Source organism: Aspergillus bombycis (genome assembly GCF_001792695.1).
Source record: "Aspergillus bombycis strain NRRL26010 chromosome Unknown contig00022, whole genome shotgun sequence".
NCBI lineage: Eukaryota > Fungi > Ascomycota > Eurotiomycetes > Eurotiales > Aspergillaceae > Aspergillus > Aspergillus bombycis.
In genome coordinates this window covers 349,521-372,149 of record NW_019170024.1, presented here as the reverse complement: position 1 = coordinate 372,149, position 22,629 = coordinate 349,521, and the positions used below count along the sequence as shown (strand labels likewise).

Here is a 22,629-nt window from a genome sequence, read left to right as displayed (position 1 = left end):
TTTTTCTTTTTTTTTTTTAAAAAAAAAAATTCACCCCCCCCTCACCCATGACCCAATGAGGCAGTCACAGACTACTTAATCCTACCCTGGACATACACAGCAAAACCTTTTTTTTGAATGCCTGAAAAACTTGGTCCTGAGATAAAACAAACTTCGCAAATCTGGGTACTCTCATTCGCCGAGGGTAGGCGGGCAATGACGCCCTAACCCGCAGGGTACTCAGAGGCCGCTTGTCTCCCAAGGTCCTCAACCGCCGCCTCGATTTAGTGACTGAAACTTATGTGTGATAGAATCACCGCAAGACGAATCATAACTCTATACTGAGGATCTCTTCATTTTATACATCTCAGAACGCTCCCAAGGTCCTCGCCCCCTCTGGTCCCTCATGCCCCAGGCGGTCAGGTTTTTTCGCTTCCAATTGCACCGGCCATTCCAGGCGATCGTGACGCACTGTGCATGGCTGGTTGAACCTGGTTGAACAATCTCGGTTATATCCCGCGGATACTGCAACTGGCAAGATTGCGACCTTTCTTATTGGTATGTACTATACCTGTCTGCTCGACCGCGTGGTGGCGATGTGGGCTAACGTTGGCGAAGTCTGGAGTGCTCAAGGACAAAGACCCCATACCGCCGAGTGATCTCCCCGCCTCACTCTTCTCTTCCCTTCTCTCCGGGTGGCACTTGTGTTTGACCCTTCGTGAACTTTGTTCCTGGATTCAAATCAAACGGTCTGATCTCTCTACCGGGTACCAGGAGACTGTCCCGACGTCAAGTGACGTCGGTTGGGTTTGCCGTGCACAATGGCTTCTCACACTAAAAAGGACGATTACTGCCTCGAGTGTCATTGGGAGTCCTTCCATATAGACGGGAAAGAATCGGAGAGCCAGTCTGACGCCCCCCGAGCATCCCAGTGGGATTGCCCAGGCGAAGGACATGACGCCTCGCTCGACCACTGCCATGTCGACGACGCCTGCTGCGACATGGACGACTGCTCCATCACTTGCCCTTCGGTTTGCGACGGGCTCGTGGAGTGTGATGATACCGCATGCGCTGACACCCACTGCAATGATGGCTGTGACGATACGCACTGCGAGAACGCCGAGGCCCTCTGCTTTGATGAACATTGCTTTGATCACAATGGTAACGATGCAACTGTTGCAGACCATACCCTTGAGTCTCTTTTAGGGCTAGCAGGCCCCATTAATTTAGAATCAAACGAGTTACTTTCGGCATGCACAGTGGGACAATCGCAAGGAGAACAACTGCCCAAAACAACGGGCAATGTCACCCAGGAGATGGTAGCCCCTCAGCCCTCTATGGACTCCCTCTTCCCTCAGCATTCGATCCCAGTCGCCCATTGCCACTCTCACAGCTTCCCTCACTTTCATTTCCATGACTCTTCTAAAGACGCTCACGGCAACATGATGCACCAACCGTTCCCGGCTCAGAACGGCGTTAATCCGGCAGATGTATTCCACATGTTGGGAATGTGCCCTGACCTTTCTGCCTGTCAAAACTTTCATGTACACGAAAACACAAACTGCGACCATGTTAACAAACCGAATCCCGACACTAATTCTAATTCATTCGCCTGTTTCCATATCCCGCCTAATGTTAATCTTAACGACCTCATGAAAAGCCCGGTACATATCCACAGTAACCCCTCGAGGGGCCCCTGTCGTACGCATCACCGATGTCGTACGCACACGCATGCTCATGTACACCCGTACGGACATTATTCGCCATATTCCCGCCAGTCCCGGTCCAGTGTGAGCTCGCAATTGATATCTAGCCCGGGCGATACCCCTCCACCTCTGGAGGGCGGGACTCCGTCGGTGCTGACAAGCCCGATTACTCCGACCGAGAACGAAGTGCATGTCTGCAAGTGGACCACCATGTCAAGCGGAGTGAAGACCATTTGCGGAGCAGAATTCTCTGATTCCTGCACTCTTCAGGAGCATCTGATCGCGCAACACATGTCAACCATCAATGGCGCCAAGGGTACCGGATATTACTGCTGCTGGGAGGGCTGCCACCGCCCGGATGAGCCCTTCTCGCAGAAGTCAAAATTACAAGGCCATTTCCTGACCCATAGCAACTGTAAGCCCTCACCCATCCTCATCACGGATAGTGACTGACATACTGGGAAGACAAGAATTTCAAATGCTCGGTCTGTGGCAAATTTTTCGCTCGACAGGCAACGTTGGAACGCCATGAACGAAGCCACCGGGGGGAGAAGCCCTACAAGTGCTCTGAATGCGGGAAGGCTTTCACAGACAGTAGTGAACTGAGTATGTACAGTTCTATGGTGTGAGATAACTCGTGCTGACTGAATAGAAACCCATTCACGGACGCACACCGGAGAGAAACCTTTCAAGTGTACTTTTCCTGGATGTAACTTCCAGACCGGTGATGTGAGTGTCTAGTTTATCCACCACGTAAGGCAAGCCAACACTAACAAAATTCTTGCAGTCATCAAACATGTCTAGCCACCGCTTAAGTATGTTGCAGTCCATTTGTTGCCAGCTGTGATACTAACAGATACAGCACATGGTGAACGGAAACACAAATGCATTTACCCAGGATGCACCAAGAGCTTTACTCGACCTGGTGAGTACCTAGAACATCTTCTGGCCTTCTCCATGCTGACCATGCCAGACCAACTCAAGCGACACATGAGATCGACCCACAAACACGACAGTTCGACCATGATGTCACCTGTTTCAGACCAGTTTACACTCTCTTTCCCCATTGTTTAGAGTTCGGAGTTCTCAGGCCCTATTATACCTATTTTACAACCTACAGTCGAGACGGGGAATGGCGCGGCCGGAGTTGGAATATATATCTAGTGGTCGGATTTACATTGCATTCAGGACTATTCGCAGAGCGGAAAAAGAGATACCTAGGTTGGATATATGATGATTAACGAGCTGTCCAATGACGATTCGTCTATGTTACAAGTCATGTATAGTATCCATTTGCTATATCAGCAGATGAAAAGCATCCCACGGAATACTGACAACAATGCAATATCATGTTGTCGCCGTCGACTAATGCCAACAATCTACCGTCTATTACCTCCGCAATTAGACCCACAAACTAAATGAACCATTAGTCATCCTTAGCCCTTTCCTCCAATGCCTCAACCGCATTCTCCAGCTCCCTCAGCCGATGCCCAACCCTCCTCTTGACCTCCTCGCGGACCTCCGGCTTGATATCCCCAGGATCAAAATACGTCGACACCATCTGACTTCCGGAATCATCCGGCTGCGTCTGCTGCGGCTGCTGCGACTCCCCATATGAGGGCATCTCGGTCGTATAGAGCGCAAACACCGCGCTCAGCTGATTCAGAGCGTCTCGCGCCGACTCCCGGTCCGAGGCCGCGTAGATGGTCGTGCCGTTCGTGCTGTCGGTTGCGATTTCGAATTCGTCTTTAGCGGTTTCGTAGCTTTTGTTCGAATTAGTAAGACATCCAATTAAGGCTGGAGACGGGGGTTCGGGGGTTTAGGAGAGGGGGGTATACAGTTCTTGGAGTTCTTCGACCATCAAGTCAGCTTGGCTTTTGCCGCTGGAGGTTTGAGCTGATCGCCATCTTGTTTGTGTTGTGAACTGGGGGCGAGAAAGCGAGGGGTGTTTGGCTGTAGTGATCATGACTGGTGAAAGGCGCTTTGGAAGACATGTTGATAGTAGTCGGAGGTTGCGGATGGGAGTTGGAGTGATGGTCCGCGAAGGGCGGAGGAGGCGGGGGGAGAATATGCGCAGGGGAGGCATGGTTGGTGTTTTATTGCTTTTCTTAGTTAAACGAGGTTGGTTTTCTGTTGTTGGGATGGAATTGAGTTGATGGGGATAGTTGACTTGCGAGTCGAGTCCAGAGGAGAAGAGTTGGTTGGAGATGAATGAATGGGGTGATGAAATGGTCCGAGGGATGACGTCGGTACTTGACTAATGTTTATTTCATGTGCATTCCTGTGCCCTACTTTTCCTCACGGACATCAATCCATACAACACCCCAAACCAAACCAAACCAAACCAAACACTCTAATTCTATATCAATTGTTCATAAGAAACATCAAACATCAATCAAAGACCCATTTTCATGCCCCCATTGGCACACACCACACTCCCCGTACACCACAGCCCATCCTGCGTACACAGCATCCCCACCACCCCCGCAATCTCACTGGTAAAGGCCGGCCGTCTGCCGCCCATCTTCTCCTTAATCAAGTACCGCTGCTCCTCCGTCAAGCTATTCATCTTCTCGTCGCCGTCCACCACCTTACTCAACGGCGTATTATCCATAAACCCTTGCATCTGCTGCCAAAACGCCTCCCCAGTGGCAAAATACATATCCCCAATAACAGGCCCCGGGTTCACCGCATTCACCGTAGCCCGATCCGCCAACTCCCTCGCCCAAGTGCGCGTCATCGCCTCCAACGCCGCTTTCGTACCCCCATACACCGTCTGGCCCGTGAACCCGATGCTGCTCGACACACTGGAGATATTGACGATGCGACCACTGCGATCGGTCGGCAGGAACGGCGCAACCGCCTGCGTCAGCAGCAACGGCGCCAGCACGTTAATGGTGTAATGCCAGTTGAAGTACTCGCGGTCCATGGGGCCCTTTTCCTCGTCGTTGAGGAAGCGGTCCTTGCTCACGCCCGCGTTGTTGATTAGGATGTCGACTTGGAGGGTGCCTGTCGTCTCGGAACTGAAGTTTTCCTGAGCCGCCTTGAGGATCGTGGCTGTTGCTTCTTCGGTGTGGAAGAGGTCGGCTTGCACGCAGACACATTTTATCGAGTGTTGACTTGCGAGCTCCGTGCACAGGTCCTCGGTCCGGGATTGGGAGCTCGCGGACGTGTAGTTTAGTAGTAGGGAGCAGCCCTTTGCGGCGAGGTTGCGGGCGATCGCTTCGCCGATTCCTGGGGTTTGGTTAGTTGAGTGAGTGTGTCTGTGTGGGGAGGGGATAAGGTGGGCTGTAGGGACTTGGAACTTACCCCGCGAACCGCCGGTGACGATGCCGAATTTGCCTTCTAGGGGTCTGGACATTGTATATGTAGTGGCTTTTGTGGAGGTCGATGTAGAGAGAGAGGTACGTGTGTACTGTATAGGTAGGTGTCTGTAGATGTAGACGGAAGTTCCCCGGATATGGTTATAGTCTTATAGATACAAACTTTTACTACTTGGATCACGCGCCAGGCACGACGAGCCTGCTTTATATAGTCCAGATCCCATACCCAGTACCATGCCGTTTAAATCCAAATCTATTTATCCGCTTCCTACCGATTTGCCCGCGCAATGGGTCGTTGAAGGGTTGCTGTGGATCGTGGTGGCATTCTGCATCTCCACCCACGGAAATTTACCCTTTTGGGTTCCGGTGGTACGTCCTTATCTCCATCTAACTCTACCTACATCTGTACTGCACTGTATGTATGTGCATCTTCACCATCATAGCATGAGAACCAAAGTAACGGTGGAATTGCGGTGGTGGGCAACATTACTGCGAGGAGGATGCTCTAGAAAGCTTGTGTGGTAAGCCATTGAATTCACAGATGTATCAAAATTAATATAGTCTCATTCGGATAGGAGCATCGATACAACCAGCTCCAAGAGCCCGCGAAGATATCCATCTACACCTGCAAAAAGAGATCAATTTGATTTCCCTTCCAATTAACCCTTCCACATTTTCCAAATACCTTTTAAGGCTCCTTACAAAGTCGATTCAAACCCATAACGTCATGTCGTAATCATAATCATGCCTTGACTAGCGTGGCAACACTGTTCGCGCGGAAATCACGGCTGCTAAAGCCAGCCTTGAAGGTGAAAACTCCATCCGGAACACGCCAGTCCTGGGCAACAACATCCCAGTAACTGACATCACGACGCATCAAGTCAAACGAGACCGTCTTCGTCTCACCAGCCTCGAGCCAGATCTTGTCGAATCCACGAAGCTGGCTTGGCGGGGTACCAGCCGGGGTAGAAGGAGGGAACTCAACGTACAGCTGGGGCACAGCGAAACCATCCACGGCCCCGGTATTGGACACCTCCGCCTCCAGGGTGTAGACCGTTTCCCAGAGCGCGGGGTTACCGCCTGGCTCGGTGGGCCGCTTGGTCGGGAGAGCGGTAAGATTGGCCGCGGCAGCAGAGCCCTTGGCCTTGAGGTCTTTCAGGTCGAAGGTGGTGTAGCTCAAGCCGAAGCCGAACTCGTAGCGCACGGAGATGTTGTGCGCGTCAAAGTACCGGTACCCGACCTCGAGCTCTTCGTCGAACCAGCTCTGCCAGTCGTAGGTGCCGTTGGTCTGCACGCCGGTGGTCAGGGGCGCGTTGTAGTCTGACTCGTTGTAGGCGATCACGTACGGCAGTTTGGCCGAGGGGTTCACGTCGCCGTAGAGGACGTCCGCAATGGCGTTTCCGGTCTCCTCACCGGCGTAGTGTTGCGCCAGGATGGCGGTGACGTTGGGATGGTCGGCGAAGGGTATGACGTTGGCACCGCCGGAGTTCGTGATGACAATGGTATTGTTGCAGTGGGTGGCAACGGCCTCCACGACGGCATTTCCATCCCAGTCGAGCTCCAACGAGGTCCGGTCTTCACCTTCCGCGGAGAAGGACTTGAGGAAAACAAGGCAGACGTCGGGCTGCTGGGGGATCCATAGAGGGGAGGTTAATGCTGTCGTGGTGAGCAAGGTGTTGTTCAGATAGGACTGGACTAGGGACCCATCCTTGCGGGCCCGAGCATTGATAGCGTCAAGAGGTGTCGACAAGTACGAGAAACGGCAGGAACCAGAGCCTGAAGAGCCCGCGAGGACACCATACTCGAAGTCACCCGAAAGGTTGGGGCCTTGCGTGAGAGGGCCGGCGTCGTTTCCGGCGATCACAATGTTACGGGGCTTGCGGAGGGGCAACGCGTTGCGTTCGTTCTTGAGCAGAACCGTCGACTGAGCTCCATGCTCGCGAATCATGGCACTGTGGTTTGCCCGAACGTCACGGTTGGTGGCACCAGTGAATTTCCAGTCATAAAGCCAGGTGTCGGGGGCCGAGTCGACATTGAGAGGGCCGACGGAAGCGTCCACGCTAGGGTAATTATTCTCCTGGCCAAGCCAGAAATAGGGAGTCATGATGCGCACGATCATGTCGTCCAGACGGGACATTGGGACAGTGCCGTTTTGCACAGCTTCAGTGAGGTTCTTGCCGAAGAAGGATCCTTCGGTCCAAAGCTCACCATAGAGGGTGAATCCTCCGGGCATGGTCATGTCCATTCCGCTTTCAATAGATGCCACCCCACTGTGGGTAGCACCCCAGTCAGACATGACATATCCCTGGAAGCCAAGCTCGCCCTTCAGAAGGTGGTTGAGCAGGTAGGAGTTCTGACACGCGTGAGAGCCATTCAGACGGTTGTACGAGCACATGGCACTAGCCACCCGGGCACGAACGGCGTTTGCGAACGGCCACATATAGATTTCATGCAGGGTACGGTCATCGATGTTGGCAGAGACGGAGTCCTGGATATAGGTAGTCTCGTTGGCATCTGGAGCATATGTGGGGTTGCGCTGCGTCTCTTGCTCGTTGGCAATGAAATGCTTTGCATTTGCTTGCACACCCGCATCCTGCATACCGTTGATCGTCTCCTCCATGCAGACACCGGTGAGGTAAGGGTCGGCAGCGAAGCCCTCCCAGGTACGACCGTCATAGGGACTGCGGCCCAGAGGTCCTCCGATGGGGCCCAAAATGACATGGGAGCCCTTTGCTTTGTGCTCCTCGGCCAATGCATACGCTCTCTCATACAGCAACTTGCGGTCCCAGCTTGCGGCGGCTGAAACGCTGCTAACGAAGACGCTGGAGTAATCTCCCTGCTGCACGCATTGAGGTCCGTTCTGGAGGCAGATGCCGCTGAAGTTGAGACGTGGAATCGGGAGAACGTTGCCAACGCAGGGACCAGGCTGGCCCGTTGCCATCCAGGCCTTCTCTTCCAGCGTGAGCTTGTTCACCCATTGTTTGGCCTTGACCAATGCTGTTTCCCAGCCACCATTGCCGGTGGTGTTTGCTGTTCAGTGTCAGATCAGGAGTCCAACCTATGTAAGAGACCAAGGCTACTTACGTGAAGGGTAGACAGGCGGCGAGTGACCATAAGGGCTCAGGATGGTAGTGTTAAGAGGCTGAACATAGCTGAAAGGCTCTCCTGGGTGGTTAATCGGTGCCTGGCAGGTATCGGCTACCACCGCCGAAGGAGCCGAGAGAAGCACCAACGCTCCAAACAGAGCTTGTGGTGACAACATGACGGCAGAATGTCGAGGTTCTTGGATTTAGTCAAGACTCGGGAGGACATGGCTTCTCTCTTTATATGTCTTTTTTTGAGGTCTTTCTTCGAGCATCCCACCCCAGAGATACCCCAGAGGGGCCCCGGAGCTCGCGGATCCACTCGTGGGGTGTTTTGTTGCTGGGAGCCGAGTATGATTGACTTTCAAGAACGACTAGCAACTCATGTTATGTCATGAATGTTGGCTGGCTCCATTAGCTTCTCCGGTACGGGCTTCAGCCGAGCGGCGAGCCCACCACACGGCCGAGTAGTTAATAAATTTCCCGGTACACGGTACATGACGATATGACGATATAGCCTGACGTCCGATTATATTCTCGGAGTGGTGGATCGGGTAAGACGGCTTCGTTGCCGGCCGATAGAGAAGAGCCTGAAAATGGCTTGACATCGGAGAGTCACCGACTTTCGGTTACCACACAACAGGATCCATTTAACTACGGAGTCAGTGCACGCAAGCTTCCCCATCGTCGGTATACCGAGCTATCCTCATATTCATTGTGCCCCGTTGCACCGACACACCGCTGGATATCATCAACGAACACCTCTTGTCCATCGACAATTCTCTAAAACCATTCTCCACGACAAACCGGCAAAGAAGTGCCAATGTTGTGACTTAGGCCCTGTCCCGGGACAACTTCGGGTAAACAACCCCACACTTTCTCCTTCTCCCTCCACATTTTCTGCCCATCGTTATATCCGGGACTCCACGGGGCAGCGCTAAAGGGTACCGTGTTGGGAAAATGTGGAAATGCTTGTCGTGCTTGTTCTTCAAACGCACCAATCGTCGTGTCTGAAAGTAGGGAGCCGAGAAATGCTTGGCCTTGCCAATTTACAATTGGCTTGTTGACCCATGGATGGGCATCCATCGGGTTTGGTCTGAGAGGCATTAAGTGTAGCCGAAGCCGAGTGTGGGGATTTACTGTTGTGCATACTTGTGCGTGTCAACGTCCCGGTAGGCTGTAGCCGAACTCGGGGTCTTTGTTGAACTGGCTCTGCTAGTCGTTGGTCTGCATAGTGGCGGTCATGCATTATACTGCTCACTCAGTTTGTGGTGGATGTATGTTTCTTCTGTCTTACTATTGTATCTCGTAGTATATAATCTTCATTGTGCTAGAACTGGTTTAACCGAATGAAGAAAGGATCTAAGGACTTGATTCTAGTCAATTAGACTAAAATACAGTGGCATTTCATCTGACAATGAAGTGATATCAAATATACACGAGATTAATAGATGTGAATACTGGAACACACGCAAATAACAGGAACTTTCAATGCTGGATCATCGTTCTATGCAGTCTATTTAGGAATGGGTTATAACAACTATGAGGTCTTGAGCAACCCTCTGAGGGCTGCGCGTCGGTATAGCTGTAGACGCCAGGTGCATATCCTGCTTGTCTGCCCTTTTCCTGCTAGATTTCCCTCTTGTTTCCTTCTCTCTCTAAATATGTCTTCTTGTTCGTATGGCATGCTTAGGTTAGAGAATAATCAATGACATCCTTTAATAGTACACCCGGTGTTTAGTAGATCGTGGCTAGTCTGCTACCTGCAATTGCACTAATTTACTTTAACATATAAGTGGTCGTCTCCTGTGGATCAAAAATAAGTACCAGTAGAACAAAAACGCCTTCATATTCATGTAAGACTCGATAGGTGTACTTCGTGAGGTAATAGTAAATGGGGAAAGCCTGAACCAGCAGCTACTCGCACTTCACTACAGTCACGCTATTCTGAGTTCATCCACCGAGAGTGTCGTCCAGCGCACTAGGTATTTCTCCAAGTCATGAGGCGTCTTGTTGAGAGCTTTGTGTACGTCCCTAAAGCTCTCGTGATGCTCGGTGTGAAGCTCTGTATCCAAGAATTCATACTCTGGCTTTGGTTCGCAGGGCGGATCTTGGGTAAGGGGAGTCTGCGCAGTTGGCAGGCCCGATGATTCCCTGATGCATTTAGCAAAATGACCGATTAGAAGAAGGATAAGTGGACATACAGAGTGAGGCGGTTAATCATCCCTTCTTTCAGCTCTGACTGCGTAACAACAGTGAAGGACGGTTTTCTAGGTGTTCCTTCCCGGGTTTGGACGCTTGAACCAGACCCTCCATCCGTCGTTGGAGTCTGGCTATTAGTTAATGGCTTTGCAAAAAGGCCATCGTCCGAATCGTCATCGGAATCTTCTTGCGGCTTTGGGATAACTTGTACCGGCACTTCTGAACAATGATGTTAGACAGCGCACCTTATTAGCCGACGCAATACGAGGTGAGACGCTTACCTTCTTTAAAGTAAAAATCCGGGCCTTTCGAAACAGCCCCCGCTTTATCGTCATCAGATGTCGATGACTCGCCAGTTGCGCGGGTCACATTGCCGCGCGTCGCTTTTAGACCGGGTTGACATCCTAATCTTCTGCCCTTTTCCCTAAGAGAATTGACCTTCCTTAGGGTCGATGCTTCGCTAGGGACGGGTGGAGCCCTGCGTTGAGGTAGCGGATTGACCGAGAGTCCTATGTTTTCTCCATCGGGTGATATCCGAGGAGAATCGAAATCAATAACGCCACTTCGCCTGTAACCAGTGTCTACATAGAGAGGGGTAGGCTTTGTTTCGTGATAAATCTGTTGCTTCCGCTCGAGTTTACGCTTATGTTCATACATTCTAGGTAGGGGATCGGCCGAGGCGAGCTCACCCTGATCAAATTGGTCACAGGCAGCGTCCATAGATGATGCTGTGGCTGGATCTTGTGATACATCCCGACCTCCGTTAGATGTAGCTTTCTGCAAGGAAGATGGTGTCGCCGGCGAGTATGCACGCTGATCGATGGCTTCTTCATCCGGTTTTGTTCCCGGAAGGCTGTGTTGAGCTGTCGTTGGTGACGATGCGCAAAGAGCTTCTGGGAATGATATCCCATGACCCGCGAAGGTTGACGGTGGATTGTGGATGCCACGGTGCATTGATGAGTCGCACACAAGCAACTTTAGTGAGCCAGCAGTATCTGCTTTCTCTCTCTTGCAAAACACCCGACTGGCATCACTCAGCTGCTCTTCATGCTCCGATTGGCCCGGCGCCGTCAGGTATATCTGGGCAGTATCAGGGTCATGGATACCGGCACCTTGGCAGATTGAGGCGCGCAGAGTCTGGGCAGAGTCCATGTCCGTGATATCAACCAGGCGATAGTCCAGCCCGTTCAAGGTGACCAACGCCCACTTCTTCCCCTTATTCATGGATTCAGACCGAGAGGATAGCTGCTTGCGGTTTGAAACGGATGCATCTGGGGAACCCCCACACAGTGACACATCAACATCGCTGGAATTTGCTCCCCAATCCAGATGGGTAGACCTGTTTTGCCACATGTTCACTGGACTGGTTGGCGACTCCGGGGATTGCTCTACGGGTGGTGGATAAGGAGGGCCTGCTTCTCTCATCATCTTCTTCCTCCTCAAAAAATAAAAGAACCCTTTACCATGGTCATGGGAAGAGTCGGATGACGGATTGTCGCCGCTGGGATGACGCACATGCGTCTCTTGTGGCGATAGACGCACGTTATCTTGCCTATCTGATTCATCCTGTCGATCTATAGCAGGGTCCGAGCTGTTATACCGCGAGCGCTTAAATATCAAGTCCGCCGTGGGCGATGGTTCCTGATGAACCTGAATTCCTTGTTGCGCATCATGAAGTGTGGCTGGCGACAGGATTGGGGAATGCCAGTCATTATTATCGTTAGATGAAGCTACGCGAGTAGGGGGGTAGTGTTGTGGTGGATTGATTGGTGGTCGCTGTCTCTCTCCCCTTGGCACACACCCTTGGTTTTCATTCGTAAGGGTGGTATGCGAATCGAACCTTGGCATTCCAACGCTCGGGCCGAAAGGAACACCCCCAGGGACGTATGTTGCGCTTCTTGTCGGGGGCGCTGGAGGTGGAGGTGGAGGTGGTCCTTTGGGCCATGCTTTCCGCCATGCCTCATACCCAATGTTCTGGTGTGGCTGCATTTGTGAGACCGTCACATTGGAGGGCTTATATCTTGTACCTGGTGAGGGTGGGGGCCTAGGGGGGGGAGGTGGCATCGGGCTCTGGGGGTTTTCTAGTTGGTACCCCGGAACGTGAGGTGGAGGTGGCCGGGGGATATATGACTGAGAAAATTGAGCTGTTCTGGCTGTATGGGCAGGGGTATACCGCTGCACTCGCCCAGCCATCCTACCACCGTATGTGATAATTGGATAAGACGGAGCTCTAGAAGACCTGCTGATACCGGGGGAACCAATTGATACAAAGTCGAAGAACGGTTCTTGGAAGCACTGGGAGACCTTATCCCCATATGCTTGACTTAGAACTGACTTCTCAGCATTATGCAAATGGACTATTCCATTACGGATCCTGTGATGGCGTTCCTTGTCGAGACAGTGCTGTACTGCATCGATATCATGCAGTATAGCCTTCACCAAATGATAGTATCGCTGAAGTTCGTCGCACTGCTGCACGGCTTTGCTCAGCAGATGGTACCTCCCCTCGTTTGCGTTCTGTTCTTCTACAAGGGCAGTGATTACTTCGCGCTGTGCGACAAGCGCTCGACCTTTTTCTTGCCTGCACGCTGGCACTTAGCAAGTGAAACAAGAGAGAGGGGAACGGCCAATCTTACTTGCGAAGTTGTCCGGCATATATGATAACATTGAGCATCAGGAGCATTGTCGACTTCATCTTCTCCAGGTTACTTCTCAGAACTGTCAAGCTGGAGTCCCGCCGAGCCTCCGCAAGCACAAGTGCGACTCGGCGGAAGGTAGACCTGGTCGACACGTCGATTATCTTGTTTATCTCATCGAAAACCTTCTGGCATTCGTCCAGCACCGTTTCCGCGGTACTGCACGCCTCTGCAGAGTATAAATGTGCATCTTTGTCTTCCTTGAGGCTAGCACCCAGCTGGCGCATAACGTTGCAGGTGAGCGCAACCTCCTTCGAGAGGCCACTGAGGATTGTATCCGCGTGTCTCGTCCGGTGACAGAGTGTACAGAGCTTCACCGACACGCGAGATCCAAGTTCAGCAATTTGGAGGGCTGCTGCAACCACTCCTACGATTTCTATCCCGGACATCACGACGACGTCCTCGATCCACTATTGGAACTTGCAGCAGTTAGTAACGTTCGGTCTGACTTGCGGAACTGGTTCACCTTGGGCCTGGAAAGAAGCAGCTAGATAGAAAATGAGACGGAGCCGTAAAGGACGTGCGTGATACGGCTGATCTGCTCCAGTAGTTCGAGCATTTAAATTACATATATGCGCGGTATCTGTGCCCCGCAAGGCTCACTCCAACAATATGGGGGTTTAGAGCACAGCCGCGTGCCATATCAAAAGAGGCATCATCTCCGCTCTCTAATAACGTAATTTCCGGGGTGAGTTCCACCCCACCTGCCTTTTAAAGATGAAAGCTATGCAAAACACCATTAAACTACGTTTCAATAGAAAAGTGAGGGGTTCTCTGGGGTTGGACCGTGCGTAACGTTTGGACCCTGTGTATCACACCTTGGTGGGGGACGCTTAGGGGCTGGTTCAGCTACATTAGAGTCAACATGGTACATGCATAGGCCTCGGCACAGCCCGGGGTGCCTGAATGTATGTATGTTACATGAAGTTTCCAACAGGCCCTCGAGAGTACTCTCGGGCCAACATCAGTGACCAAATCTCTGCTATGGAAATACCACAAGTAAAGTAGGTATCGATCGCACACAAAAGCACCAAGATCACCACATTGGTTTTATCAATTTCTCTTCCATCGTCCTCACCGTCCTATCTCTGTCCAGCCCATAATTGAAAGAAGAAGATGATGAACCACGCGGCTCTTGAGACTCCTCGCTCACTTCGCAAGATAGAGACTCACACTGCTGCCTAAACCTAGCCTCACTTACGTCTGCCAGGAATCCATATCGATGTTGTTGAAATTTGGACAAAGAAACATCGTACCGAAAGTTGAAGGGCTTGATCAAGCTCTCCGGTATCACAGAGCGAAGACTTTCCCGCTTCCTAGAGATCGCTTGCATTGCATACGCACAGCATAGCAATATCCTCACATAGAGGAACGGAATCTTCTGATGAATACGAGGGATGGTAAAAATGTCGGCGGAGTATCGTTGTATCTCCAGGCCACCAAAGTCCCCTATACTGTGGAACATTTCCGCCACCTTTTGCAGATAAATCGGCGATCTTACAGCACATACCACGTTCTCCGCACTGGGGTAAAGCCGACAGCCAGGGTGATATTTGACTAATCTCAATAATCTCCTACGTATCAAGGTGGATATCCATCGTCATATCTGGGACTCTATGGGGCATACTGTGTTGGGAAAGTATGAGAAGGCTTGTCGCGCTTGTCTCTCAACCCTCCAATAATCATATCTGTGAGGGGGAGTTGATAAATACGTAGCCTTGCCAATTCACGATTGGCTTGCTGGCCCATGGATGACATCCATCTTGATCTGGAGCATTAAACATAGCTAAAGCCGTATGCATAGCCCGGTGACAGACCGATAAGACAGGAGGATTCATCAGTATTGTCGGTAACCTTGCCTGCAGCGGCTACATACAATATGCATCACTCAAGACACCAAGACCAAAGAAAAGACATACTAAACATTAACCTGCAACTTCTTAAACGCCGCGGCATTCTCCTGGATGGCCAACTCCACCGGCAACCTCTCCATACTGCTCGCGCCATAGAACCCATGCACACCCTTCGTCCTCTTCAACACATACTCCGCATCCTTCGGCCCGGCCAACGGCCCCCCATGACACAGCACAATAACGTCCGGATTAACCTTGACAACCGCATCCCTAATCTCCTGGATCACGGTAACACAGTCGTCCAAGGATAGTGCCGTCTGCGCGCCAATCGTCCCGGACGTCGTCAAGCCCACATGGACAACGATGATGTCCGCGCCGGCGCGCGCCATGCGCTCACCTTCATCCACGGTAAAGGCGTACGGCGTCGTGACGAGGTCCATCTCGTGCGCGATCCGAATCATCTCCACCTCCCGGTCGTAGCCCATACCGGTTTCCTCGAGGTTCTGGCGGAACTTGCCGTCGATGAGGCCTACTGTGGGGAAGTTCTGGACGCCGACGAAGCCGAGCCGGCGAAGTTCGGCGAGGAACGTGCGCATGTCGCGGAAGGGGTCGGTGCCGCAGACACCAGCGAGAACGGGGGTGTTTTCGACGATGGGGAGGACTTCGGAGGCCTTTTCATATTCATTGTGTTAGTATGGCTGTACGTTGGTGTCGGTATTGTGTAGAGTTTATTTGTTGGGGCCGAGGATAAGATAGACACGTAGGTAACCGTGTCTATATATATAATTCGCAAAGTAGATATATGAATAAGTAAGATATTACCATTTCAACAACGACTTGATTGGCATCAGAATAGGGCATCATCCCCGCCAGCGACCCTCGACCGGCCATACGGAACCGGCCCGAGTTATACACAAGAATGAGGTCGGCGCCGCCCTTTTCGATGAATTTGGCGGTTAGGCCAATCCCTGCAGGTTCATCCTATTTAGCATATTCTCAATCTATATATAACTCTACTTATCATATCAGAGGAATCGGTTACCAGCGCCGGCGCCGACGATGATCTTCCCGTCCGCGATGGTTTTGCGGAGACGGTCGAGCACTTCTTGGCGGGTGGTTGGGCGGGGCATTTCGTTTGGGTTGGCTGTCTTGGGAGATTGATAATGCTGTCTTTGGGCTCGAGGTGTCTGTGAAGGCGAAGAAGGCCAATGCTGGTTTGTTAGAGAGGAAGAGAAGAAAGTCGAATGTGGTCTGATTGGGACGTTAAATAAACAACTCATCCTCAACCCCACCTTTGTTGCGACGTCATGTTTTTTTTTTTTCAATCTACTATCTTATCAATGTTTTGCACTATGTTCTAATGTGCTGTATACCAACAAGCCTTGTAAATAGAGACGCATACTGCTCACAAAGAACTTATTCTATTGAAGGGCAGTCTGGCAGTTAATTTTGGGACTTGAATTTATTCTAAACTTGTTCGTAGAGGGTTATTATGTGGAATATATATTTACTGTGCACTTTGTTAGAATACATATACTGGATATCGTTGACAAACACCGGTAACATAAGTGGAAATCTCCCAGATATTTGGACGCTTTATAGCTATATCTTTGCATATACAACCTCAGTGTTCAGAAAATTTGATCAACTAAGGGGAACAACTGTCCAGAACTTTATCCCTGGCAAGTCAGCATCAGAATCTTAGATCTGCGGAACATGAGCGTCTGTGGCATGGGCCATCATATCTACTATAGAAGTACTAGGAGAATACATAAGGCACTAGTCCTCGCTCCGATCAAGTCGTCCCCTAGATAGTAGGATGTAATGCTGCCAAAAGGAATAAGCAACCGTGCCTTTTAGGGCTAAGTTGGTGCCTGAGGCATCAATTGATAATACTGATCCGGAAGCCTGTAAAACTTCACCAGGCACCTTTCAATTGGTAACAGAGGTACAGGCTACCTACAGACAATGGTGGCAGAATTGTCAAATTAGATGGAAGAGCCAAGGGCTGTCTGTGGTAATCTCGGTGTGTCAGCAACGAGATAGAAACCATTTGCTCAATACCCTACTTCATTATCGACATTAGTTCCGTAGCCTTTCTTCAGCAGAGACTCTCTGTACAGGTTCTGAGACAGAATGTCCACTTGTTCCTACCTGACTACCATGAAGGAGGACTTACTCTTGAAGGACATCGAACAGAATAGAAAGATCGCCACATATTCAGTTACACAGACCAGGCAAAAGTATGACAAGGGTGGCCGAATATTTAGACCCTGGGAGAGCAACCTCTGGAGTTTTGCGAGGCTTGCCGTAATATTTCAGATTTTCAAGTCTCAACCTCATTCTCATCGAGATCAAAATCAACCACCAGGATGGCTATTTAACCAGGGAAAATGTGCCAATAGCCTTCCAGGTCATGTATATTGGCTATAGATGGGGGTTAAGATTTTTTTCTCGACATTGTACCTGGAAAAATGGCTTCAAAAGCACGCGTTGCAGACCCTCCAAACATCCGCCCCCCAAAAAGGAAAAGAAAAGAAAAGGCACGGCGTATGATAATATTCATGCTTCACTGTCTGCTCTTTTCTCAAAAATGTCTTTTCTAGTGTGTAATGGGAAGGCAGGTGTCCATCTAGTCATGGCTATAAAGGCACTCGTTCCTCTCTCCCCTTTATTCGTCTCTTGACCTCGACTATCAAGTTAGTGGTCATTGATTCAAAGATCCTGGCATCATACAACTAAAACAGTCCAGATCTTCGAGAATTTCGCTTTCTAGCTCATCTTCTATTAGTATGTGCTTTCGTTTGGAGTTGACGTTCTTGGCACAAGTGCAACTAACCAGTTCTTAGGACATTAGAGCCGGAAAATCTTTCCAACGGTACAATGTCTCAGATCCGATCAACTGAAATCAAGAGTCCAATCTATGGACAGACACCCAAGAGTACCCCTGTTTCGGCTGGCCGGCAAACCTTCCCGACATCAGAAGCTCTAGGACCTCAGACTGGGACTCCCGATTCTTTCAGAGACGATTCCCCCAGCAGCCATTCTGATGTTACCAGACTACTCGGTGGTGATGATATGGCATGTATAACGCTCAATAGTGATGTCTATCACATTGCCTCAATCCCCTGTTTCTTACGTGTGGTGAATATTATCACTTTCCACGCGCAATTCTCTCATGAATTGTACAGCTTCTTCATGTACCGACTGTTGAAGCACTTTTTGCGGAGTGAAATGGACACTCTGAGGACTTTATTTGATTGGATCTGGCCAGTTTACACCCAGCACCGTCCTTTGAAGCCAGTCCAGGAACCAAAACACCTCGGATTTGCCTTGGATACCTCTTTTCCGAGGCCATCTACGAAAACGACGTCGACATCCCACTGTACTATTCAACATTGTACAAGGCAGGGACGATGCGGTCAAAGTACTCTTCACCACGTCGAAGACCGGGGCTGCAGGGGCAGCATACTATCAGGCTGTCTATGGATTTTCAACCGTGGCGATCTTCGCTATCTGTCAGAGAGCATTGAGAAGATGTCGAGAGGCGGATTCTATCTTCTCCTTCAGGAGAGCTCTGAACGTGGCTGAGGCGAACGAGTTTCTTGACCAGGATCCAGTGTGGGTAGGGCTGATATTCTGATGGACACTGGGGTTCCTTTGGCATCTTGATGGATTCATGAGAGGAAAGGAGGCTATACTCGGGGTGAGGGAACGATCTTCCCCACCCCGAGTAGGAGCAGGAATTTTATCAAGACAGCCATTGTCTTTGCCTTCTTATATGTGGACTGGTTCTTCCCTTCCGCTTCCTACGGCTTCTGGTTTCTTTTCGTTGAGATGGCTCTATCAGCACTTGGATTTGGAATGTCCTTAGAGTAGGTTGACACAACCACCGCAATATAACCTTTGTTGCGTGTTTTGAGAAACCTTAGTCTCCGTAGGATCATCGAGTACTTCGTAGTTCAATGGTCTTTATACGCACATCTGCAGCTGTATGCATGCCACAGCCTCTTACATCAATTCCGGATAACCCCGCACATGATCCAACTCATCCGCTGCATCTCCCTTGTTGGTCGTGCTTTCAACAAACGTCAAGACTCGACCCCGTCAAAGAATCTCGTCTCACGCCTAGTCACTAGCGAAAATGCAGCTGCTCCTACCCTTTCTCTTCCTGGTACGACTCCCAACTCACTGGAGATAAAGACAGACGAAACTAACCAAACCACGAACAGGGTACAGCCGTCTCCATTATCCTCGGCGCGTACGTCACCCCATCCCCTACCAAACAAAAACACTAACCAACAAACCAACACAAACCAGCGTCGCCTGGGCGAGAACCACAACGCTCTACCTCCCGCTCCCGATTTCCCTCTCCGCAACAACAACAATCCTACCCATACTAACGCCGATCTTCCTATTCCTCGCCAGATTCCTCTCCAGCCCACCCACAACAGGCACCAACACCCCGACCTTCCGAAACCGCTTCGCAGCCTCCGTAATCTCCTACCTCCTCACCATCCTCCCATCCGGCCTCGCCACACTGGCCCTAACCTACCTCTTTGCCCCGGACCTCCTTGTCTGCCAACTGAACAACCAATGGCAATCCTACTACCACAACAAGGATGCGCGCGCCATTCGCGCCATCCAGGATAGCTTGCATTGCTGCGGATTCAGAAGCGTCAAGGACAGGGCATGGCCATTCAAGGACAAAAGCCACGGCGACGACGCCTGTGTGCGACAGATCGGGTATGACAGGGCCTGTTTGGGGCCGTGGGGGCAGGAGGATAAGAGCGCCGCGTGGATGGTGTTCTGGGCTGCGGTTTTGGTATTAGTCGTTAAGGTATGTCTTATTTTCATTTATCCCAGTTTGCCTTTCTTAGCTCTTTAGGTACCAATCGGCTACGGTGGGATAGACTGACTGACTGTTACAGATTGCGAGCTCGCAGCTGAATCGCGGTCCGAGTTGGATGCGGAGGGCGGATGCGAATCGTTTTATTAGGATTTCTGGTGCAGAGGATCAAGAGGAGGGTGAGGCGCATGGAGGGGAGAATGGAAACGTGGGTGATGATCGGCCTACTCATCAGTTGCCGCAGCCGGGCCAGTCGACGCATGATGTTTGGAGATGATGAGCGGGGTGTTGTGTTGGACAGGCTGCACTGGTAGTATGTGATTTGGATGTGACATGGGCTAGTTGATGCTTTCGGGTGTATTTTGTTAGGGAGGATTGCAAGTTGTCTACAGCCTTTCTGGGCGTATATTGGAAGTCCAGTTCAAAAGTTGATATGTGGCATTTGGTACACAGCGTTTATACTGCCTAATAGTCATTTTAAGAATGCACATGAAGGTCTACTATTCAGCGACGATGCTGCTTATAGGCAACTAGGATCTCAAGCCGTACAAGCAGTCCAAACACTCACTATACTACACATATTCCTTATCGCCCTTACAAGCCACTCCCAGAAAGCATAAGAACCTTATTCTTAGTATACTAAATGGAAGTATGTCGAACATGGGCCTCAAACCCCGCAGTATTTGAATAGAACCCTGACAAACAGGTATTTGAACCGACTATCGCTAGAACCAGGATAGAAGACAACTAGGATAGTCACAGTACAAAGTGTCCCAGACCACGAGAATCCAGAGCCCACCCAGTTCCCCTTGGCTCCATCAGCAAGTCCAAACTCGCCGAACAAAGCACCACCATTAGGACAAGCACTGGAAACTTGGATCAAGCCAAGACCGCCCAGGTTGGCTGTACTAACGAAGTCGGACTTGGGAGTTTCAAGAAAGAACACAACAGCAAGCGACAAGTTTCCTGTTTCCAGCAGGATCAATGGCATCAACATACCACCAGTCGTAGGTTAATTCGCTGAGAGCGATTGACGTGGGGTAAATGCGACGTCGATCTCTTGACTCGCTAGTGGGGAGTTTGATTTAGTGGAATTCGGGTCCGCAGCCCTCCGAACACCAACGCCTTCGACATCGGCGGACGGATGTAGCTGATCCGAGTTCTAGGGGATTAATTGACGCTCCATATTAATTTACTAATTGAAAGACCGGTCGATAGTGTAGATCTAATTGAGAAGTTTGTCATCTAGGGCTAATGATTAGAAATGTTTCTTCCTATTACATACTCCACGGCTTCATATGTTTGTCTATATAAGGGTGCGGCATTCAGGAACTTTATAGCCATTCACGGTTTCGATCCTTGCTTTATACTAAGACTGAGCTTCTATTAATCAATTTCACACGATGGAATCCCGTTCTCTCCTTGTTACCGGCGTCTCTGGGTATATGTAAGGAACTCAGGTCTGATTAACTCAGAGAAGAAACGGGGTGCTAATTAAGTTCTCGCGCAGTGGAGGCGCCGTCTTGTCTGCCATCCTGAAGACCAAAGATCCCTGGGCCAAGGATCTGAAGATATCAGCCCTGGTTCGCACCGAAGCACAGGCCGCAAAGATCAGAGGCCTGGGAGTAACGCCAGAATTATGCTCAAGCTTCGATGAACTGGATAAGCTGGAAAACATCGGTGAACAAATTGATAGTATGCCAGCCGGCCAACCATAGACCTATCCCTTTATTCTCAATATTTCTTGCAAAGTTGTCGCTAATCCCAATCAAGTCATCATCCACGCTGGGTCCGGATGGCATACGCCCTCTGCGAAAGCGCTGATCAAAGGACAAGGTACACGGCGCCAAAAGACTGGCAACAGGGTGCATTATATCCAGATCTCAGGCACATCGAATCTGAGTGATCGCCCGTATACTGAAGGGTACATCGACAATCACGTTTTCTCAGACGAAGAAGATATCTTCTCGTATGAGAAATACCGGGAGTCTCGTGAAGTGTACTTTCAACGAACCACGGACATTGCCGTGGTGGAGGATGGGGAGGCTTTCGGAGTGACCACGTACATTATAATGGCGCCGACCATCTTTGGACTTGGAAGTGGCCCATTCAACCGCTTCTCCATGCAGCTCCCAATGTTAATCACAGACGCCCTGCAAACCGGGGGTTGTAGTGTCGTTTCCAGTGGCGACACAATCTATAACCACGTCCACATCGAAGACCTGGCGGCGCTGTATTTGATTCTGCTCCGCAATATCTGCGCGAACATTACAATCCCTTCTGGTCGCAAAGGAATCTATTTCTGTGAGAGTGGCGAGCACTCACACTTCGAGTTTTCGGAACGCCTGGCTCAAGCCGGTCACGAGTTGGAGGTTTTCTCATCCAGCGAGGTCTCGAAGATCACTATTCAGGAAGCGGGTGAGAAGTGGCTTTTCGGCAACGCTGCTGGTGCTGAGTTGGGGTTTGCGTCTAAGTTCGTTCCCTCCATCACTCTTCCCTTGTCTATGACTGTATTTGCTGACATTCGATGCCATCTGATTAGCTCTCGTATCAAAGCCGTTCTTGCTCGCAAACTAGGATGGGCTCCGTCGTATGCTGGAGAATGGGAGAATACGTTCCGCACTGAGCTGACTGAGTTTATCACAAATCCTCCCGCCCGGCGAGAGATTCCCAAAATCCCGGAGAAAATAGAGCCAGAGGGATCACGCTGATAGGGCTTTACCGTTTGGATGGTCAATTAGACATAGTCTCCTCCACCTGTGTTCCATGCGCCGAAGGAGCTCTGTTTATCTTCCATATCCAATGACTTCGCAAATATATGCGAGATATTTACACCTGTTTATATGTAAATTTTCGAGACAGCGAACGAAGAAAATTCTACAACACCCGGCCTTGGTGGCTGAAATGGAGATGGACTGTATACACGCGGACAACAGAC

The 22,629-nt window shown here is 50.6% G+C and overlaps 7 protein-coding genes across 7 annotated transcripts; 3 read left to right on the top strand and 4 right to left on the bottom strand.

Moving 5' to 3' along the window:
* Positions 1 to 800: 800 nt before the first annotated feature.
* On the top strand, positions 801 to 2,759 carry ABOM_004266 (C2H2-type zinc finger protein; the record flags this gene model as incomplete). Its single annotated transcript, XM_022531396.1, has 6 exons — positions 801 to 2,100; positions 2,151 to 2,291; positions 2,338 to 2,414; positions 2,473 to 2,500; positions 2,548 to 2,610; positions 2,659 to 2,759. The coding sequence occupies 6 exons, from the start codon at positions 801 to 803 to the stop codon at positions 2,757 to 2,759; spliced, it is 1,710 nt and encodes a 569-aa protein (XP_022391243.1).
* A 352-nt stretch (positions 2,760 to 3,111) lies between these two features.
* ABOM_004265 (SDR family NAD(P)-dependent oxidoreductase) lies at positions 3,112 to 5,046 on the bottom strand (the record flags this gene model as incomplete). Its single annotated transcript, XM_022531395.1, has 4 exons — positions 3,112 to 3,448; positions 3,978 to 4,044; positions 4,182 to 4,919; positions 4,995 to 5,046. The coding sequence occupies 4 exons, from the start codon at positions 5,044 to 5,046 to the stop codon at positions 3,112 to 3,114; spliced, it is 1,194 nt and encodes a 397-aa protein (XP_022391244.1).
* A 704-nt stretch (positions 5,047 to 5,750) lies between these two features.
* Positions 5,751 to 8,270, bottom strand: ABOM_004264 (beta-glucosidase; the record flags this gene model as incomplete). Its single annotated transcript, XM_022531394.1, has 2 exons — positions 5,751 to 8,038; positions 8,093 to 8,270. The coding sequence occupies 2 exons, from the start codon at positions 8,268 to 8,270 to the stop codon at positions 5,751 to 5,753; spliced, it is 2,466 nt and encodes an 821-aa protein (XP_022391245.1).
* A 4,655-nt stretch (positions 8,271 to 12,925) lies between these two features.
* On the bottom strand, positions 12,926 to 13,378 carry ABOM_004263 (uncharacterized protein; the record flags this gene model as incomplete). Its single annotated transcript, XM_022531393.1, has 1 exon — positions 12,926 to 13,378. The coding sequence occupies one exon, from the start codon at positions 13,376 to 13,378 to the stop codon at positions 12,926 to 12,928; it is 453 nt and encodes a 150-aa protein (XP_022391239.1).
* A 1,529-nt stretch (positions 13,379 to 14,907) lies between these two features.
* Positions 14,908 to 16,029, bottom strand: ABOM_004262 (TIM-barrel enzyme family protein; the record flags this gene model as incomplete). The annotated part of the gene is made up of 3 exons (XM_022531392.1): positions 14,908 to 15,513; positions 15,665 to 15,810; positions 15,885 to 16,029. Coding segments are annotated over 3 exons (897 nt in total), but the record flags the coding sequence as incomplete, so codon positions are not given.
* Positions 16,030 to 18,986: 2,957 nt separating this feature from the next.
* On the top strand, positions 18,987 to 19,968 carry ABOM_004261 (uncharacterized protein; the record flags this gene model as incomplete). Its single annotated transcript, XM_022531391.1, has 4 exons — positions 18,987 to 19,016; positions 19,075 to 19,103; positions 19,163 to 19,682; positions 19,774 to 19,968. The coding sequence occupies 4 exons, from the start codon at positions 18,987 to 18,989 to the stop codon at positions 19,966 to 19,968; spliced, it is 774 nt and encodes a 257-aa protein (XP_022391241.1).
* A 1,126-nt stretch (positions 19,969 to 21,094) lies between these two features.
* Positions 21,095 to 22,402, top strand: ABOM_004260 (NAD-dependent epimerase/dehydratase family protein; the record flags this gene model as incomplete). The annotated part of the gene is made up of 3 exons (XM_022531390.1): positions 21,095 to 21,138; positions 21,202 to 21,386; positions 21,465 to 22,402. 3 exons carry the CDS (start codon positions 21,095 to 21,097, stop codon positions 22,400 to 22,402), a joined length of 1,167 nt encoding a protein of 388 aa, XP_022391242.1.
* Positions 22,403 to 22,629: the final 227 nt, after the last annotated feature.